Source organism: Salvelinus alpinus, chromosome 3 (genome assembly GCF_045679555.1).
Source record: "Salvelinus alpinus chromosome 3, SLU_Salpinus.1, whole genome shotgun sequence".
In the NCBI taxonomy this organism is placed as follows: Eukaryota; Metazoa; Chordata; class Actinopteri; order Salmoniformes; family Salmonidae; genus Salvelinus; species Salvelinus alpinus.
In genome coordinates this window covers 31,554,133-31,569,395 of record NC_092088.1, presented here as the reverse complement: position 1 = coordinate 31,569,395, position 15,263 = coordinate 31,554,133, and the positions used below count along the sequence as shown (strand labels likewise).

Below are 15,263 nucleotides of genomic sequence, written 5' to 3'. Positions count from 1 at the left end.
GTCAGTTTGTCATGGAAATAGCAGGTGATCTTAATGTTTTGTACACTCAGTGCATGTCTAAATAAAGCGCAACATAAAAGCACTCAACACGACAGACATGGGAGAGACTGTAAATCGTTAGCCATGTAGGAGTCAATTTAAAACTGTCTTATAACTGTCGTGACGTTGTATTAGTTAATGTGGCGACTGTTGCTCATCGAATGATTGCAAGTTTCTAATTACGTGATTAACTGAATCAAGCAATTATTAACTCATTAACCTGGGGCACCATGGGAAAACTAGTTTTTATTGAGTTTCTATTTCCCAAATTAACTCAAAGAATATCAGAATATCGATTTTACCACAGCCGCTAATTAACCAGTTGCCTCTAACAGTCTCGTTCTGAACGTCGTATAGCCCGGGATTCTGCACGGACCCGGGTCTCACTAATGAATTCGCACCACACCAATCTTAGTTGAATGTTTATTTACTAAAAAGCTAAAATGATGATAAAAGATACACATAGACAAAAACACATTCTAGGCTATTGATTAGAACTTAGTATAACGGGCCAACACACTAGGGCGCGTGTTACCCAAATTGGGGATTTAACTTTTACTGCCTCAGAAACCCGGATCCGGGAGCACCCCCCACCCCCCACACACTGATTAGCATAGATAGCATAGCTTCAGAAGTAGATAGTAGCATCTAAATATCATTAAATCACAAGTCCAAGACACCAGATGAAAGATACAGATCTTGTGAATAAAGCCACCATTTCAGATTTTTAAAATGTTTTACAGGGAAGACAAAATATGTAAATCTATTAGCTAAACACGTTAGCAAAATACACCACTATTCTAACTCCATCAGTTTCTTACTCCTTCAGGTGCTATCACCAATTCGGCTCAACTAAGATATTGATAGCCAATAACCTATAAAAAAAACCATCAGATGACAGTCTGATAACATATTCATGGTATAGGATAGTTTTTGTTAGAAAAAAGTGCATATTTCAGGTAGAAATCACAGTTTACAATTGCACCGACCATCACAAATCCACTAGAATTACTAGATAGAGCAACGTGTATGACCAATTTACTCATCATAAAACATTTCATAAAAATAGACAAAGCATAGCAATGGAAAGACCCAGTTCTTGTGATTTCAGACCATATTTCAGATTTTCTAAGCGTTTTTCAGCGAAAACACAATAAATCGATAAGTTAGCATACTACATGTTCCAACGTTACCAGAGCATCGATTCCAGCCAAAGAGCGCTATAACGTAACCACCGCCAAAAGATATTAATTTTTTCACTAACCTTCTCAGAATTCTTCCGATGACACTCCTGTAACATCATTTTACAACATACATATACAGTTTGTTCGAAAAGGTGCATATTTAGCCATACAAAACCGTGGTTACACAATGAAAATACTAGGAAATCAAGCCTCAATATGTCTGACGTCATCTATCAGAGTGATCTAGTTTAATTAAAAGCTAATCATATACTTGACTAAAAAATACAGGGTTGACAGGAATCGAAAGACAAATTAGTTCTTAATGCAACCGCTGATTTACATTTTTAAAATTATCCTTACTTTTCAATACAGGGTTGGCCAAGTGAAGCTATACCAAACAAAATGGCGATGTATGCGTTTAAAATATTTCGACAGAAACACGGTTTATCATATTAAATATTGCTTACTTTGAGCTGATCTTCCATCATATTCTTGGGCAATGTATCCTTTCTATGTTATAAACGTCTTTTGGTCGATAGATGTCCTCTGTCCTTCGAAATGTCCATCACCAACGACCGACACCCTAAAGCGTGTCCAAACTTTCAGAGTGCACGACAAAGAAATTCCTCAAAATCGCACTAAACGGATATAAATTGATATAAAACGGTTAAAATTCACTACATTATGATGTTTTTAACAACTATAACGACTGAAAACATGACCGGAGAAATACTGCTGGTTAGAAAACGATTTGGAACGAGGCAGGTCCGATGGCCTTCACGCTTGAGGCGCACGTTGAGAAAGAGGGGTCTCTGTACATTTTTGTCATTTATAATGGCTGTGAACGTCCCATAGACTTCATTGAAAACGTGATGACGTACAGACACCCAGAGGAAGACGTAGGTAGTGTCGGTTTCTTCATAGCATTCACTGTGGCCTTATAAACAGACCCCAGATCAGAGGTAAAAATTTCTGAAATCTGAACCCTGTCATGAAAAGTGCTGTAGAAATTGTTCTGTACCACTCAGAGACAAAATTTCAACTCCTATAGAAACTATAGACTGTTTTCTATCCAATAATAACAATAATATGCATATTGTACGATCAAGAATTGAGTACGAGGCAGTTTAATTTGGAAATGTAAAAAAAAAAATAATGCTAACAGCTCCCCCTATTGACAAAAGGTTAAACGAGAGAGAAAGTACACGAGGAATATACATTTGGGTGAAATTGTCAGCTATGCTCATTCTAACCCTAGCCTTGCCCCAAACTGCCGCTGTTATGAGTCAGAATATAATGATGTAATTACTTGTGGAGGGTCTCCGTGGATTTTCCCGCGTGGACCGTTCAAGCTGCTCAATGACGCACTTCTCCTGCGCACCTCTCTAGGTGTCCTCACGATGTCCGTGTCCTTTGGCTTTACTGGCCTGTTCCTTTGTCCTCGCTCTGGAAGGGGTCTTCGGAGGACAGATAGCTCTGTAGCTCAGAGCTCACAGCGTAAATATGAAAGAGTGTAGATACCACGATTCGATGGGGAGTGGAGGCTAGGTGGTTCGGCTTGTATTCACCCGCTTAGACACCGCTACTCATCCGTAGCTTGGGTAGAAAAATATTTATTTGTCTTCAAACTTGTTGCGTTTTGGGTTCGTTGACCTTTTAGACCTTTGGCTGCTGCTCGGGTCACTTAGTCTAATCTGTTAATTCTGCACTCGCAGGTTTTATACCCTCGGGTCAGAAGTGGGCGTAACCGCCTTCAGGGCAATTCTCTGGGCGTACCAAGTTAAAGGGGCAAGGTATAGATTTTACTCAAATCCAATTTTAGACACCTAACTTCACATTTCATCTTTACCGAAACATTCTCTTTGATTTGGACATTTTCCACACAACGTACAATGTATAAACATCAAGCATATACGAGGAAAACTCTTAACGTTACAATGTTTTCATAATAACGTAATCTATTAGCCTTTAATAACAAAACAAAAATGACATACATTTTCATATTCCATCTATCGTCATGACCACCATTGTAGTTGACGGAAACCATTGTTCCAAAGTCCCTTTATTGCATGTTTACAGTTCTGAGGCTGGTTCTCCATAGTGAGAGGGAAGGGACAAGGGAATGTTGTCCGTGGTCTTAGAATTTCCATGGGTGTGAGGGGTCATAAAACCCCCACATCTTCAGACCCCTAGATCTCTCCTCTGTTGGGGTTGAGAGATAATCTGTAGGGTTGTGGTCTCCTGTAACCTGACCTGATCAGGACAGTCATGACATAACCCACCCTTTCTAGATATAAGGGTTAGTTCACAAATGGTCTTAATCAGACCAGTCTATCTAATCAGTCATATAGAATAGTCCATCTGTGGCTCTGACGATAAACAATTACCTGAAATGTGAAGTGTAACTCAACACCAATTTCAGCCTTTGCCCATCCCCTTCAAATAAAATAAAAAAGCAATCCGGTAAGACATTTGTGGGTGGGGGGAGTTTCTCATAAATATACATTTTGGGGTTGTGTAAACTTCTCACTAGAAGTTGACTGATACTAAAATTGTGCATTGCGAGCCAATATGGTTCTGGACAGTTAGCTCACAGTGGTAAGGTGCCTAGTTCCTGACATCTATTTCCACTTGCAGTGTAAGTTCGAATCCCCAATGGGGTTTTTTTTTTTTTTACATGTGGATTCACATTTATTACGGTATTGTGTTGGGAAGAAAACTGCAATCACCACCTTGAAAATGAAGCTTAGGGGTTCAATCCAACCCACATTGCCTTAATTATTTACGCAGTAGCTCTTTTTCCAATGGTCAAACTAACTCACAGATTGGTCTTGGGTACTGTATAAAAACAACTACGACAAGGGTGACCCCTCTCACAGGTATGCTTTCACGTTTCAAAATTCGAAGTGTGTTGGTACGGGATGAATATTGTAAGTAAAGGATTTGAAAAAGATATCTATCTCTGCAAAAAAAGAAACGTCCTCACTGTCAACTACGTTTATTTTCAGCAAACTTAACATGTGTAAATATTTGTATGAACATAAGATTCAACAACTGAGACATAAACTGAACAAGTTCCACAGACATGTGACTAACATAAATGGAATAATGTGTCCCTGAACAAAAGGGGGGTCCAAATCAAAAGTGATAGTCAGTATCTGGTGTGGCCACCAGCTGCATTAAGCACTGCAGTGCATCTCCTCCTCGTGTACTACACCAGATTTGCCATTTCTTGCTGTGAGATGTTACCCCACTCTTCCACCAAGGCACCTGCAAGTTCCCGGACATTTCTGGGGGGAATGGCCCTAGCCCTCACCCTCCGATCCAACAGGTCCCAGACGTGCTCAATGGGATTGAGATCCAGGCTCTTCGCTGGCCATGGCAGAACACTGACATTCTTGTCTTGCAGGAAATCACGCAGAGAACAAGCAGTATGGCTGGTGGCATTGTCATGCTGGAGGGTCATGTCAGGATGAGCCTGCAGGAAGGGTACCACAAGAGGGAGGAGGATGTCTTCCCTGTAACCCACAGCGTTGAGATTGCCTGCAATGACAACAAGCTCAGTCCGATGATGCTGTGACACACCGTCCCAGACCATGACGGACCCTCCACCTCCAAAACAATCCCGCTCCAGAGTACAGGCCTCGGTATAATGTTCATTCCTTCAACGATAAACAACAACTCGACGATAGACAAAACCACGACTTGTCAGTGAAGAGCACTCTTTGCCAGTCCTGGCTGGTCCCGCGACTGTGGGTTTGTGCCCATAGGCGACGTTGTTGCCTGTGATGTCTGGTGAGGACCTGCCTTACAACAGGCCTACAAGCCCTCAGTCCAGCCTCTCTCAGCCTATTGCAGACAGTCTAAGCACTGATGGAGGGATTGTGCGTTCCTGGTGTAACTCGGGCAGTTGTTGTTGCCATCCTGTACCTGTCCTGCAGGTGTGATGTTCGGATGTACCGATCCTGTGCAGGTGTTGTTACACGTGGTCTGCCACTGCAAGGACAATCAGCTGTCCATCCTGTCTCCCTGTAGCGCTGTCTTAGGCGTCTCACAGTACGGACATTGCAATTTATTGCCCTGGCCACATCTGCAGTCCTCATGCCCCCTTGCAGCATGTCTAAGGCACGTTCATGCAGATGAGCAGGGACCCTGGGCATCTTTCTTTTGGTGTTTTTCAGAGTCCGTAGAAAGGCCTCTTTAGTGTTTTCAGAACTGTGACCTTAATTGCCTACCATCTGTAAGCTGTTAGTGTCTTAACGACCGTTCCACAGGTGCATGTTCATTAATTTTTTTTTTGTTAATTGAACAAGCATGGGAAACAGCATTTAAACCCTTTACAATGAATATCTGTAAATTTGGATTTTTACGAATTATCTTTGAAATTCGTGCCCTATGTGGGACTATAACTCACAACCATTGAACCAAGAGCCAACTGTTTTAGCAGACTGTGCCACCAATTAGTCATAGGGTTTGGGGAAAAAAGGTAGTTGACTATAATAGCCTCCACTTTTCTGGGAAGGCTTATCACTAGATGTTGGAACATTGCAGCCGGGACTTGCTTTCACAAGCATTAGTGAGGTCGGGCACTGATGTTGGGAGATTTGGCCTGGCTCACAGTCGGCGTTCCAACTCATCCTAAAGGTGTCAGACTGTGCGGACCAGTCTAGTTCTTACACACCGATCTCGACAAACATTTCTGTATGGACCTCGCTTTGTGCACGGGGGCATTATCTTTGCTGAAACAGGAAAAGGCATTCCCCAAACTGTTGCCACAAAGTTGGAAGCACAGAATTGTCTAGAATGTCATTGTATGCTGTAGCGTTTAGACTTCCCTTCACTGGAACTAAGGGGCCTAGCCCGAACTAGGAAAATCCCCCGGATCATTATTCCTCCTCCACCAAACTTTACAGTTGGCACTGTGCATTCGAGCAGGTAGCGTTCTCCTGGCATCTACCAAACCCAGATTTGTCCATTGGATTGCCAGATGGTGAAGCGTGATTCATCACTCCCGAGCACGCGTTTCCACTGCTCCGGATATGCTGAGCACTTGTTGGCTGCTTTTCCTTCACTCTGCGCTCTAACTCATCCCAAACCATCTCACTTGGGTTGAGGTTCGGTGATTGTGGAGGCCAGGTCATCTGATGCAGCACTCCATCACTCTCCTTCTTGGTCAAATAGCCCTCACACAGCCTGGAGGTGTGTTCATTGTCCTGTTGAAAAACAAATGATAGTCCCACTAAACGCAAACCAGATGGGATGGCGTATTGCTGCAGATTCTGTGTCCAGAATTGTTTGGCCATGCTGGTTAAGTGTGCCTTGAATTCTAAATAAATTAGACGGTGTCACCAGCAAATTACCATCACAGCACCTCCATGCTTCACGGTAGGTACCACCCATGCGGAGATCACCTACCCTGCGTCTCAGAAAGATTTGGACACATCAGACCAAACAATTCTGGACTTGGCCCAAACAATTCTCTTCCTCTTATTGATGTCCTTTAGTAGTAGTTTCTTTGCAGCAATTAAATCATGAAGGCCTGATTCACACAGTCTCCTCTGAACAGTTGATGTTGAGATGTCTTACTTGAACTCTGAAGCATTTATTTGGGCTGCAATCTGAGGTGCAGTTAACTCCTAATGAACTGATCCTCTGCAGCAGAGGTAACTCTGGGTCTTCCTTTCCTGTGGCTGTCCTCATGAGAGCCAGTTTCATCATAGCGCTTGATGGTTTTTGCAACTGAAATTTTCCGGATTGACTGACCTTCATGTCTTAAAGTAATGATGGACTGTCGTTCCTTTGCTTATTTGAGGTGTTCTTGTCATAATATGGACTTGGTCTTTTACAAAATAAGGCTATCTTCTGTACTCCACCGTTACCTTGTCACAACACAACTGATTGGCTCAAACGCATTAAGGAAAGACATTTCACAAACAAACTTTTAACAAGGCACACCTGTTAATTGAAATGCATTCCACGTGACTATCTCATGAAGCTGTTTGAGAGAATGCCAAGAGCGTGCAAAGCTGTCATGGCAAACGTTGGCTACTTTGAAGAATCTCAAATATAAAATCTATTTTGATTTGTTTAACACTTTTTTTGGTTACTACATGATTCCATATGTTATTTCATAGTTTTGATGTCTTCACTATTTTTCTACAATGTACACAATAGTAAAAATAAAGAAAACCCCTTGATTGAGTAGGTGTGTCCCAACTTTTGACTGGTACTGTATATAGTGTAGGTACAAATATAGTAGTATACTCCTCATAGCCTACATGTTTATTTGTCTTTGAAAAACACATGTGTATGAACTTTGAATTTGGTCATGTGGAAATGTGCCTTACTGCCTTTTGAGTTTTGTTTAACGTCAGTAGTGTAGTCAAGGAAGCATCATGCTAAATATTTTGGCGCACTCCATTGCCAAATAAGGTGTGCTGTCACCTGCTTTTATAGTAAGCTTTAAGGTGGTACCAGCCAGCACATCTAGAGGGGAGTGTGTTTCATACCAAATTCCTCCCTTGATGACGTAGAGGCACCTTCTCTTGACAAACTGTCAAAATGAAGACCAGAATTATCTTAGAACTAATCTGGTTTTAGATGGAGAAAGTTTTTCCTGAAATATAGTTTTTAAAATGTGGCAGCTTCTAGGGCTTTTATCCAAATGTTACAATATGGGGTAGAATGAAATGCCTTACTCCTACATAGTCCAACAAGAACACAAATACTAGCATACTGATTATGTATCTGTATTTTATTTGCCACAAATACCACTTATTGAGTCCTCTTGGTGCCTTGGGACACACAAGGCACCACATACAAGTAACACTGACTAAGTGATTTTAACGGGTCCTGGTGTGTGTGTGTGTGTGTGTGTGTGTGTGTGTGTGTGTGTGTTTTACAGATCAAAAAGGCTACCAGCAGAAGTAGGGTGGCTACAACAGAGGTAAGTGCCAATCTTGTACACACACAGGTCTGCCTTAGGGTGTGTGTTTCCGTACCACTGACCACAATATTATCCTTAGCAAACCTGCACATTTCTTAGTGGATGCAACGCAGGAGGTCGCTGTCCTGTACTTTGAATGTTGTAATGATTTTTTCTTCTTCTCCTAATGGATTGAGAGCTAATTAATATGCATGCTTTATTTAATATGTGTGATTGTGGTGGTGTGTATTGCCCATTTCTCACTATTGAGCCGGGTTGGGCCGAGCTGTACTGCACTGGCCTGGTTATACATCCACCATAAATACTGGAACCGTGCCAAAGAGAACAATGTGAAAATACAATATTACGGTTGCACAATGAGATTATGGCTGGCACGATGGTGTGAAAAGGGTATTGGTGCCTGTAGGCAATATGCATATATTGTGTGGGGAAAAAACAGGAAGAATATTATATATATTTTTCATTGTGTGTGGATGCCCACGCTCATTACGTGCCTCAGCTGTGTGTTTCTAAACTGTTTTCACTGTACGGTTTCAGACCAGAGAGGCAGTTACCAACAGAAGCAAGGCGGTTACAACCGAGGTGTTTAAAATAATTGATTGAAATGCATGCTTGTCTGAATCGTATACGATAGCGACTGTGTATGTGTCTTATTTCAGTGTGTATGTGAGAGAGAGAGAGACATTTTTATTATATGTAGTCAAACGTGTTTTTTTTCCGCACACATGACGTGTCACAGCTGTGTGTGTGTGTGTGTAAACTGTTTTCATTGTACGTTTTCAGACGGTCAGAGAGGCGGCTACCAACAGAAGCAAGGAGGTTACAACAGAGGTGCTTATCGACACATTTCTACTGCCTTTATTTTCTAAAGAATGTCTTTATTCAAAAAATATAATATTTTTAAAGCCACTATCAGTGAGCTGCAGACCCCTTATCATTCTGTCGTGCCAGAGCCGCTGGACCTGGTTGTCACTAGTCTAGAACCATCAGGATGTGGTTGTGTTTAGGCAGTTCTTGAGAAACATTGGGATACTTAGAATTTCTAAGAACACAATGTATTCATGGGTTTACTGTTCTGTAAATACTGTAATTGTTTAAAAGAAAAATGTGTCTTTGGAAAAAAAAACTGCAATTAAATGTTTCATCCATTTTATTTAAGGATTGCTTTAGCTTAAACTATGAAACAGGAAGAACATGTAATTGAACCCAGTAACAGCTTCTTGCTATGAGAAATATTTGACCTAAACCTGCATGCAAGATGTAAGGTCAATTGATGTAGCTGAACAACTAACTAGATTTCTTTCTTTTTTAAGTGTGAACAAGCACAAATGTATAGACATTATTAAAGTGCACAAGTCATATGTGGATTATAATTGGACACATCAGTTGTGGCCTCGCTCGTGCTTACAGTTTATGGTTACGGTTGGTTTCAGACGGCGGAGGTTACCAACAGAGGCAAGGCAGTTACAACCGAGGTGCTTATAAACCATTTTATACCACCTTTATTTTCTTATGAATGTCTGAATTTTTCTTCTTAAAGCCACCAGCAGTGAGCTGCAGTCCCCTCTTTTCCCATTTCGCAATGCCCAAGCCTTGGGCACTATTAATAGTCTAGAATGGGATTTGACACCTATAAACAGAATTATCCTTTTAAGTGTACTAATTTAATTTAATATATACCATCGTAAAAACAATGCATTGGTTGTGTTTAGGTAGGTCTAAAGAAACCGGTATTTCAAACATACTATCAACTTCATATTTAGTTGGAGGGAAAAAAACACATTTTGTTTGATCAAGAAAAGTACCCTATAAACCCACATGCAAATGATGAAAGCGTAACTAACCACCGCATAAGCACCCAATACAAACAAGCACAAAAGTCATTTTTAGAATATATTGGACACATTAGTTGTGGGCTCGCACATGCTTACCGTTTATGGTTGGTTTCAGACGGAGGCGGTTACCAACAGAGGCAAGGCAGTTACAACCGAGGTGCATATTAATTTATACCACCTTTATCCTCTAAATGTCTGAATTTTACTTTTTTAATTTTTTTATCCACAGTCTGTGATCTGCAGTCCCCCCTTATCATCCCTTCATGCCTGAACGTTTAGGCCACTCTAAAAACGACCCCCCCAAACATTTCATTCTCTTCATTCTCTCTGTCTTTCACTTCCGTTCTTCGCACAACTTGTTAGCATTAGCCCACACATAGTACAATGCATTTGGAAAGTATTCAGACCCCTTGACTTTTTTCCACATTTTGTTATGTTACAGCCTCATTCTAAAATTGATTACATAGTTTTTTTTCTCTCATCATACTACACACAACACCCCATAATGACAAAGCAAAAACAGGTTTTTAGAAATTTTAGCAAATATATAAAAAATAGATCTCATATTTTTTTAACATAAGTATTCAGACCATTTGCTATGAGACTCAATTGACCTCAGGTGCATTCTGTTTCCATTGATCATCCTTGATCTTTCTACAACTTGATTGGAGTCCACCTGTGGTAAATTAAATTGATTGGACATGATTTGGAAAGGCGCACACCGGTCTACAGTGCATTCGAAAAGTGTTCAGACCTCTTGACTTTTTCCACATTTTGTTACGGTACAGCCTTATTCTACAAATGATTAAATCGTTTGTAGAATACAAACAATACCCCTTAATGACGAAGCAAAAACGGGTTACAAATAAAAAAACGGATGACATTTACATTACAAATAAAAAAACGGATGACATTTACATAGGTATTCAGACACTTTACTCAGTACTTTGTTCGAAGCGCCTTTGGCAGCGATTACAGCTACAAGGAGTTTCTCCCATTCTTCTCTGCAGATCCTCTCAAGCTCTGTCAGGGCGGATGGGGAGCATTGCTGCACAGCTATTTTCAGGTCTCTCCAGAGATGTTAGATCGGGTTCAGGTCCGAGCTCTAGTTGGGCCACTCAAGGACATTCAGAGACTTGTCCCGAAGCCACACCTGCATTGTCTTGGCTGTATGAACCTTGGCCCCAGTCTGAGGTCCTTAGTGCTCTGGAGCAGGTTTTCATCAAGGATCTCTCTGTAACTTGCTCTGCTCATCTTTCCCTCGATCCTGGACTAGTCTCCCTGCCACTGACAAACATTACCACCACCATGCTTCATCATAGGGATGGTACCAGGTTTCCGCCAGACGTGACGCTAGGTATTCAGGCCAAGGAGTTACATCTTGGTGTCATGGACCAGATAATCTTGTTTCTCATGGTCTGAGTCCTTTGGGTGACTTTTGGCAAACTCCAAGCGGGCTGTCTTCCCTTTTACTGAGGAGTGGCTTCCGTCTTGCCACTCTACCATAAAGGCCTGATTGGTGGAGTGCTGCAGAGATGGTTGTCCTTCTGGAAGATTCTCCCACCTCCACAGAGCAACTCTGGAGCTCTGTCAAAGTGACCGTCGGGTTATTCTTCATCTCCCGATTGCTCAGTTTGGCAGTGGCCGGCTCTAGGAAAAGTCTTGGCGGTTCTAACTTCTTCCATTTAAGAATGATTAAGGCCACTGTGTTCTTGGGGACCTTCAATGCTGCAGACATTTTTAGGTACCCTTCCCCAGATATGTTCCTTCACACAATCCTGTCTCGGAGCTCTACGGACAATTCCTTCGACCTCGTGGCTTGGTTTTTGCTCTGACATGCACTGTCAGCTGTTGGACCTTATACAGGCAAGTGTGTGTGCCTTTCCAAATCATGTCCAATCAATTGAATTTACCACAGGTGGACTCCAATCAAGTTGTAGAAGCATCTCAAGGATAATCAATGGAAACAGGATGCACCTGAGCTCAATTTTAAGTCTGATAGCAAAGGGTCTGAATATTTATGTGAATAAGGTATCTATTTATTTTGAAAACATTTCTAAACATTTCTAAAAACCTGTTCACGTTGTCGTTATGGGGTATTGTGTGTAGATTAAGGACTTACATTTTTTTTTTAATCCATTTTAGAATAAGGCTGTAACGTAACAAAATATGGAAAAAGTCAAAGGATCTGAATGCTAAACAAATACACTGTTTATAAGGTCCTGCAGTTGACAGTGCATTTCAGACCAAAAACCAAGCCATGAGGTCGAAGGAATTGTCCGTAGAGCTCCGAGACAGGATTGTGTCGAAGCACAGATCTGGGGAAAGGCACCAAAAAATGTCTGCAGCATTGAAAGTCCAAGAACACAGTGGCCTCCAAACTGAGTAATCGGGGGAGAAGGGCCTTGGTCAGGGAGGTGACCAAGAACCCAATGGTCACTCTGACAGAGCTCCGGAGTTCCTCTGTGGAGAAGGGAGAACCTTCCAGAAGGACAACTATCTCTGCAGCACTTCACCAATCAGGCCATTATGGTAGTGGCCAGACGTAAGCCACTCCTCAATAAAAGGTACATGACAGCCCACTTGGAGTTTGCCAAAAGTCACCTAAAGGACCATGAAAAACAAGATTCTCTGGTGTGATGAAATGCCAAGCGTCACATCTGGAGGAAACCTGGCACCATCCCTACGGTAAAGCATGGCTGTGGCAGCATCATGCTGTGGGGATGTTTTTCAGCGGCAGGGACTGGGAAACTAATCAGGATCGAGGGAAAGATGAACGGAGCAAAGTACAGAGCGAGATCCTTGATGGAAACCTGCTCAGGACCTCCGACTGGGGCGAAGGTTCACCTTCCAACAGGACAACTACCCTAAGCACACAGCCAAGCCAACGCAGGAGTGGATTCGGGAGAAATCTCTGAATGTCCTTAAGTGGCCCAGCCAGAGCCCGGACTTAAACCCAATCAAACATCTCTAGAGAGACCTGAAAAAAGCTGTGTAGCGACACTCCCCATCCAACCTGACAGAGCTTGAGAGTAAACAGTGTGAATACTTTTTTATATATATATTTGCAAAAATGTCTAAAAACCTGTTTTTGCTGTGTCATTATGAGGTATTGTGTGTAGATTGAGGGGGGGAAACTATTTAATCCATTTTAGAATAAGGCTGTAATGTAACAAAATGTCTCGGTCTTTTCAGCTCTTTTTGTCTGGACGTTTTACTTTTCTGTTCACATTTTCCTAATTTAATCTCTTTGAATCGTTCCTTTCTTTCTCCATCTTTGTTTCTCTCCACAGATGGAAACAGAGGCGGTGGTGGCTACCAGGGGCAGAACAGGGGGGGCTATCAGGGTGGTGGTGGTGGTTATCAGGGTGGTGGTGGTGGTGGTTATCAGGGTGGTGGTGGTGGCTACCAGGGTGGTGGTGGTGGCTACCAGGGTGGTGGTGGCAGTGGCGGCTACAGGGGAGGCTACAAGGGGGGCTACCAGAACCAGGACAGGAGAGACTACTGAGCCAGAGGAGCCGCCCTCGGAACCTGGTCCAACAGAGCCAGCCAGTCTTCATTCCAAAACAACATTATCTTGGGTTGTATCACTTGACATTGCAGCTCTACAACATTGATCAGCTTTCCCTCTACATGACAGGCTTGAAAACCATTGTACTTATACAAGTCAGTTTCCCTATATATTTGAACTTTGTAGTATAATATCTGAATTGCCTATGTTTTTTGTCGAGTGTGAATGTGTTTAGACTAATGGTGTTGAATAATTGTGTGTGACAAGATTAATGCATTTGGGTCAGTTGGTTATACCTGGAGTACTTCTCCTATCTTATCCAGTGTCCTGTGTGAATTTAAGTATGCTCTCTCTAATTCTCTCGTTCTCTCTTTCTTTCTCTCTCTCGGAGAACCTGAGCCCTAGGACCATACGTCACGGCAAACCGGGCATGATGACTCCTTGCTGTCCCCAGTCCACCTGGCCTTGCTGCTATTCCAGTTTCAACTGTTCTGCCTGCGGTTATGGAACCGCCACCTGTCCCAGACCTGCTATTTTCAACTCTTAATGATCGGCTATGAAAAGCCAACTGAAAATTATTCATGATTATTATTTGACCATGCTTGTCACTTATGAATATTTTGAACATCTTGGCATAGTTCTGTTATAATCTCCACCCGGCACAGCCAGAAGAGGACTGGCCACCCCTCATAGCCTGGTTCCTCTCTAGGTTTCTTCCTAGGTTTTGGCCTTTCTAGGGAGTTTTTCCTAGCCACCGTGCTTCTACACCTGCATTGCTTGCTGTTTGGGGTTTTAGGCTGGGTTTCTGTACAGCACTTCGAGATATTAGCTGATGTACGAAGGGCTATATAAAATAAACTTGATTTGATTTGATTTGCAGTGTGACAGGGGTTTTCTTTTGGCAGTGTATCAGGGTCAGAGACATGTCAAGTGAAGTATTTTCAGTTGTAACCTCTGAAATAAACATTATTGAATCAATATATGGTTTTGTCTGATTCTTTGTTAAGTCCATTAAAACATTGTTTTTTGGAGACGAATCAAACATTGTTGCCCTCTAATGATAACTACGGCAAAATCAAATCTGGCACCTAACACACATCTCTTACCCAGCGACACTAGATTAAAGCTGTACTCAGGAGAGCTAATGAGCTCTATGGGCATCTTTGAGACCGAATGTGTTATTCGGGGACACAAAAACAAGTTGGAATTTGAGATCATGAAAACCAGTCAACATCTCTCAGGCTCTACATGCAAACGCCTGGGACTGATACAGTTTACCGTACCAAATGACCTGCACATCGTGGATCATGTCCAGCATGGACCCCTGTCCAAAGACCAACTACTCATCAGATATGACAATGTATTCAATAGGCCCGTTGAATTAGTACCTGGGGAGGTACTACACTTTGAATTGGATGAGAGTGTCACTCCTGTCCAGTGTGCTCCTCGCAATGTGCCAATTGCAATGAAAGTGGCTGGGAAGGCCCAGCTGGACAAGTATGAGGCCGATGGCCACATATCTCCCGGGTGGCGCAGTGGTCTAGGGCACTGCATCGCAGTGCTAGCTGCGCCACCAGAGTCTCTGGGTTCGCGCCCAGGCTCTGTCGCAGCCGGCCGCAACCGGGAGATCCGTGGGGCGACGCACAATTGGCATAGCGTCGTCCGGGTTAGGGAAGGTTTGGCCGGTAGGGAGGGTTTGGCCGGTAGGGATATCCTTGTCTCAGTATGTAAAAAAAAAATGTAATAAA

The 15,263-nt window shown here is 42.4% G+C and overlaps 1 protein-coding gene across 1 annotated transcript in view; it reads left to right on the top strand.

Moving 5' to 3' along the window:
• LOC139569798 (eukaryotic translation initiation factor 3 subunit C-like) overlaps positions 1 to 14,474 on the top strand; it is an 82,787-nt gene extending 68,313 nt beyond the window's left edge. Inside the window, exons 25-29 of the mRNA XM_071391157.1 lie at positions 8,707 to 8,751; positions 8,953 to 9,000; positions 9,603 to 9,644; positions 10,120 to 10,161; positions 13,298 to 14,474. Of these exons, the coding sequence (XP_071247258.1) occupies positions 8,707 to 8,751; positions 8,953 to 9,000; positions 9,603 to 9,644; positions 10,120 to 10,161; positions 13,298 to 13,512 (392 nt within the window). The 3' untranslated portion in view covers positions 13,513 to 14,474. The remainder of the gene's footprint in view (positions 1 to 8,706; positions 8,752 to 8,952; positions 9,001 to 9,602; positions 9,645 to 10,119; positions 10,162 to 13,297) is intronic.
• The last annotated feature ends 789 nt before the right edge of the window (positions 14,475 to 15,263 follow it).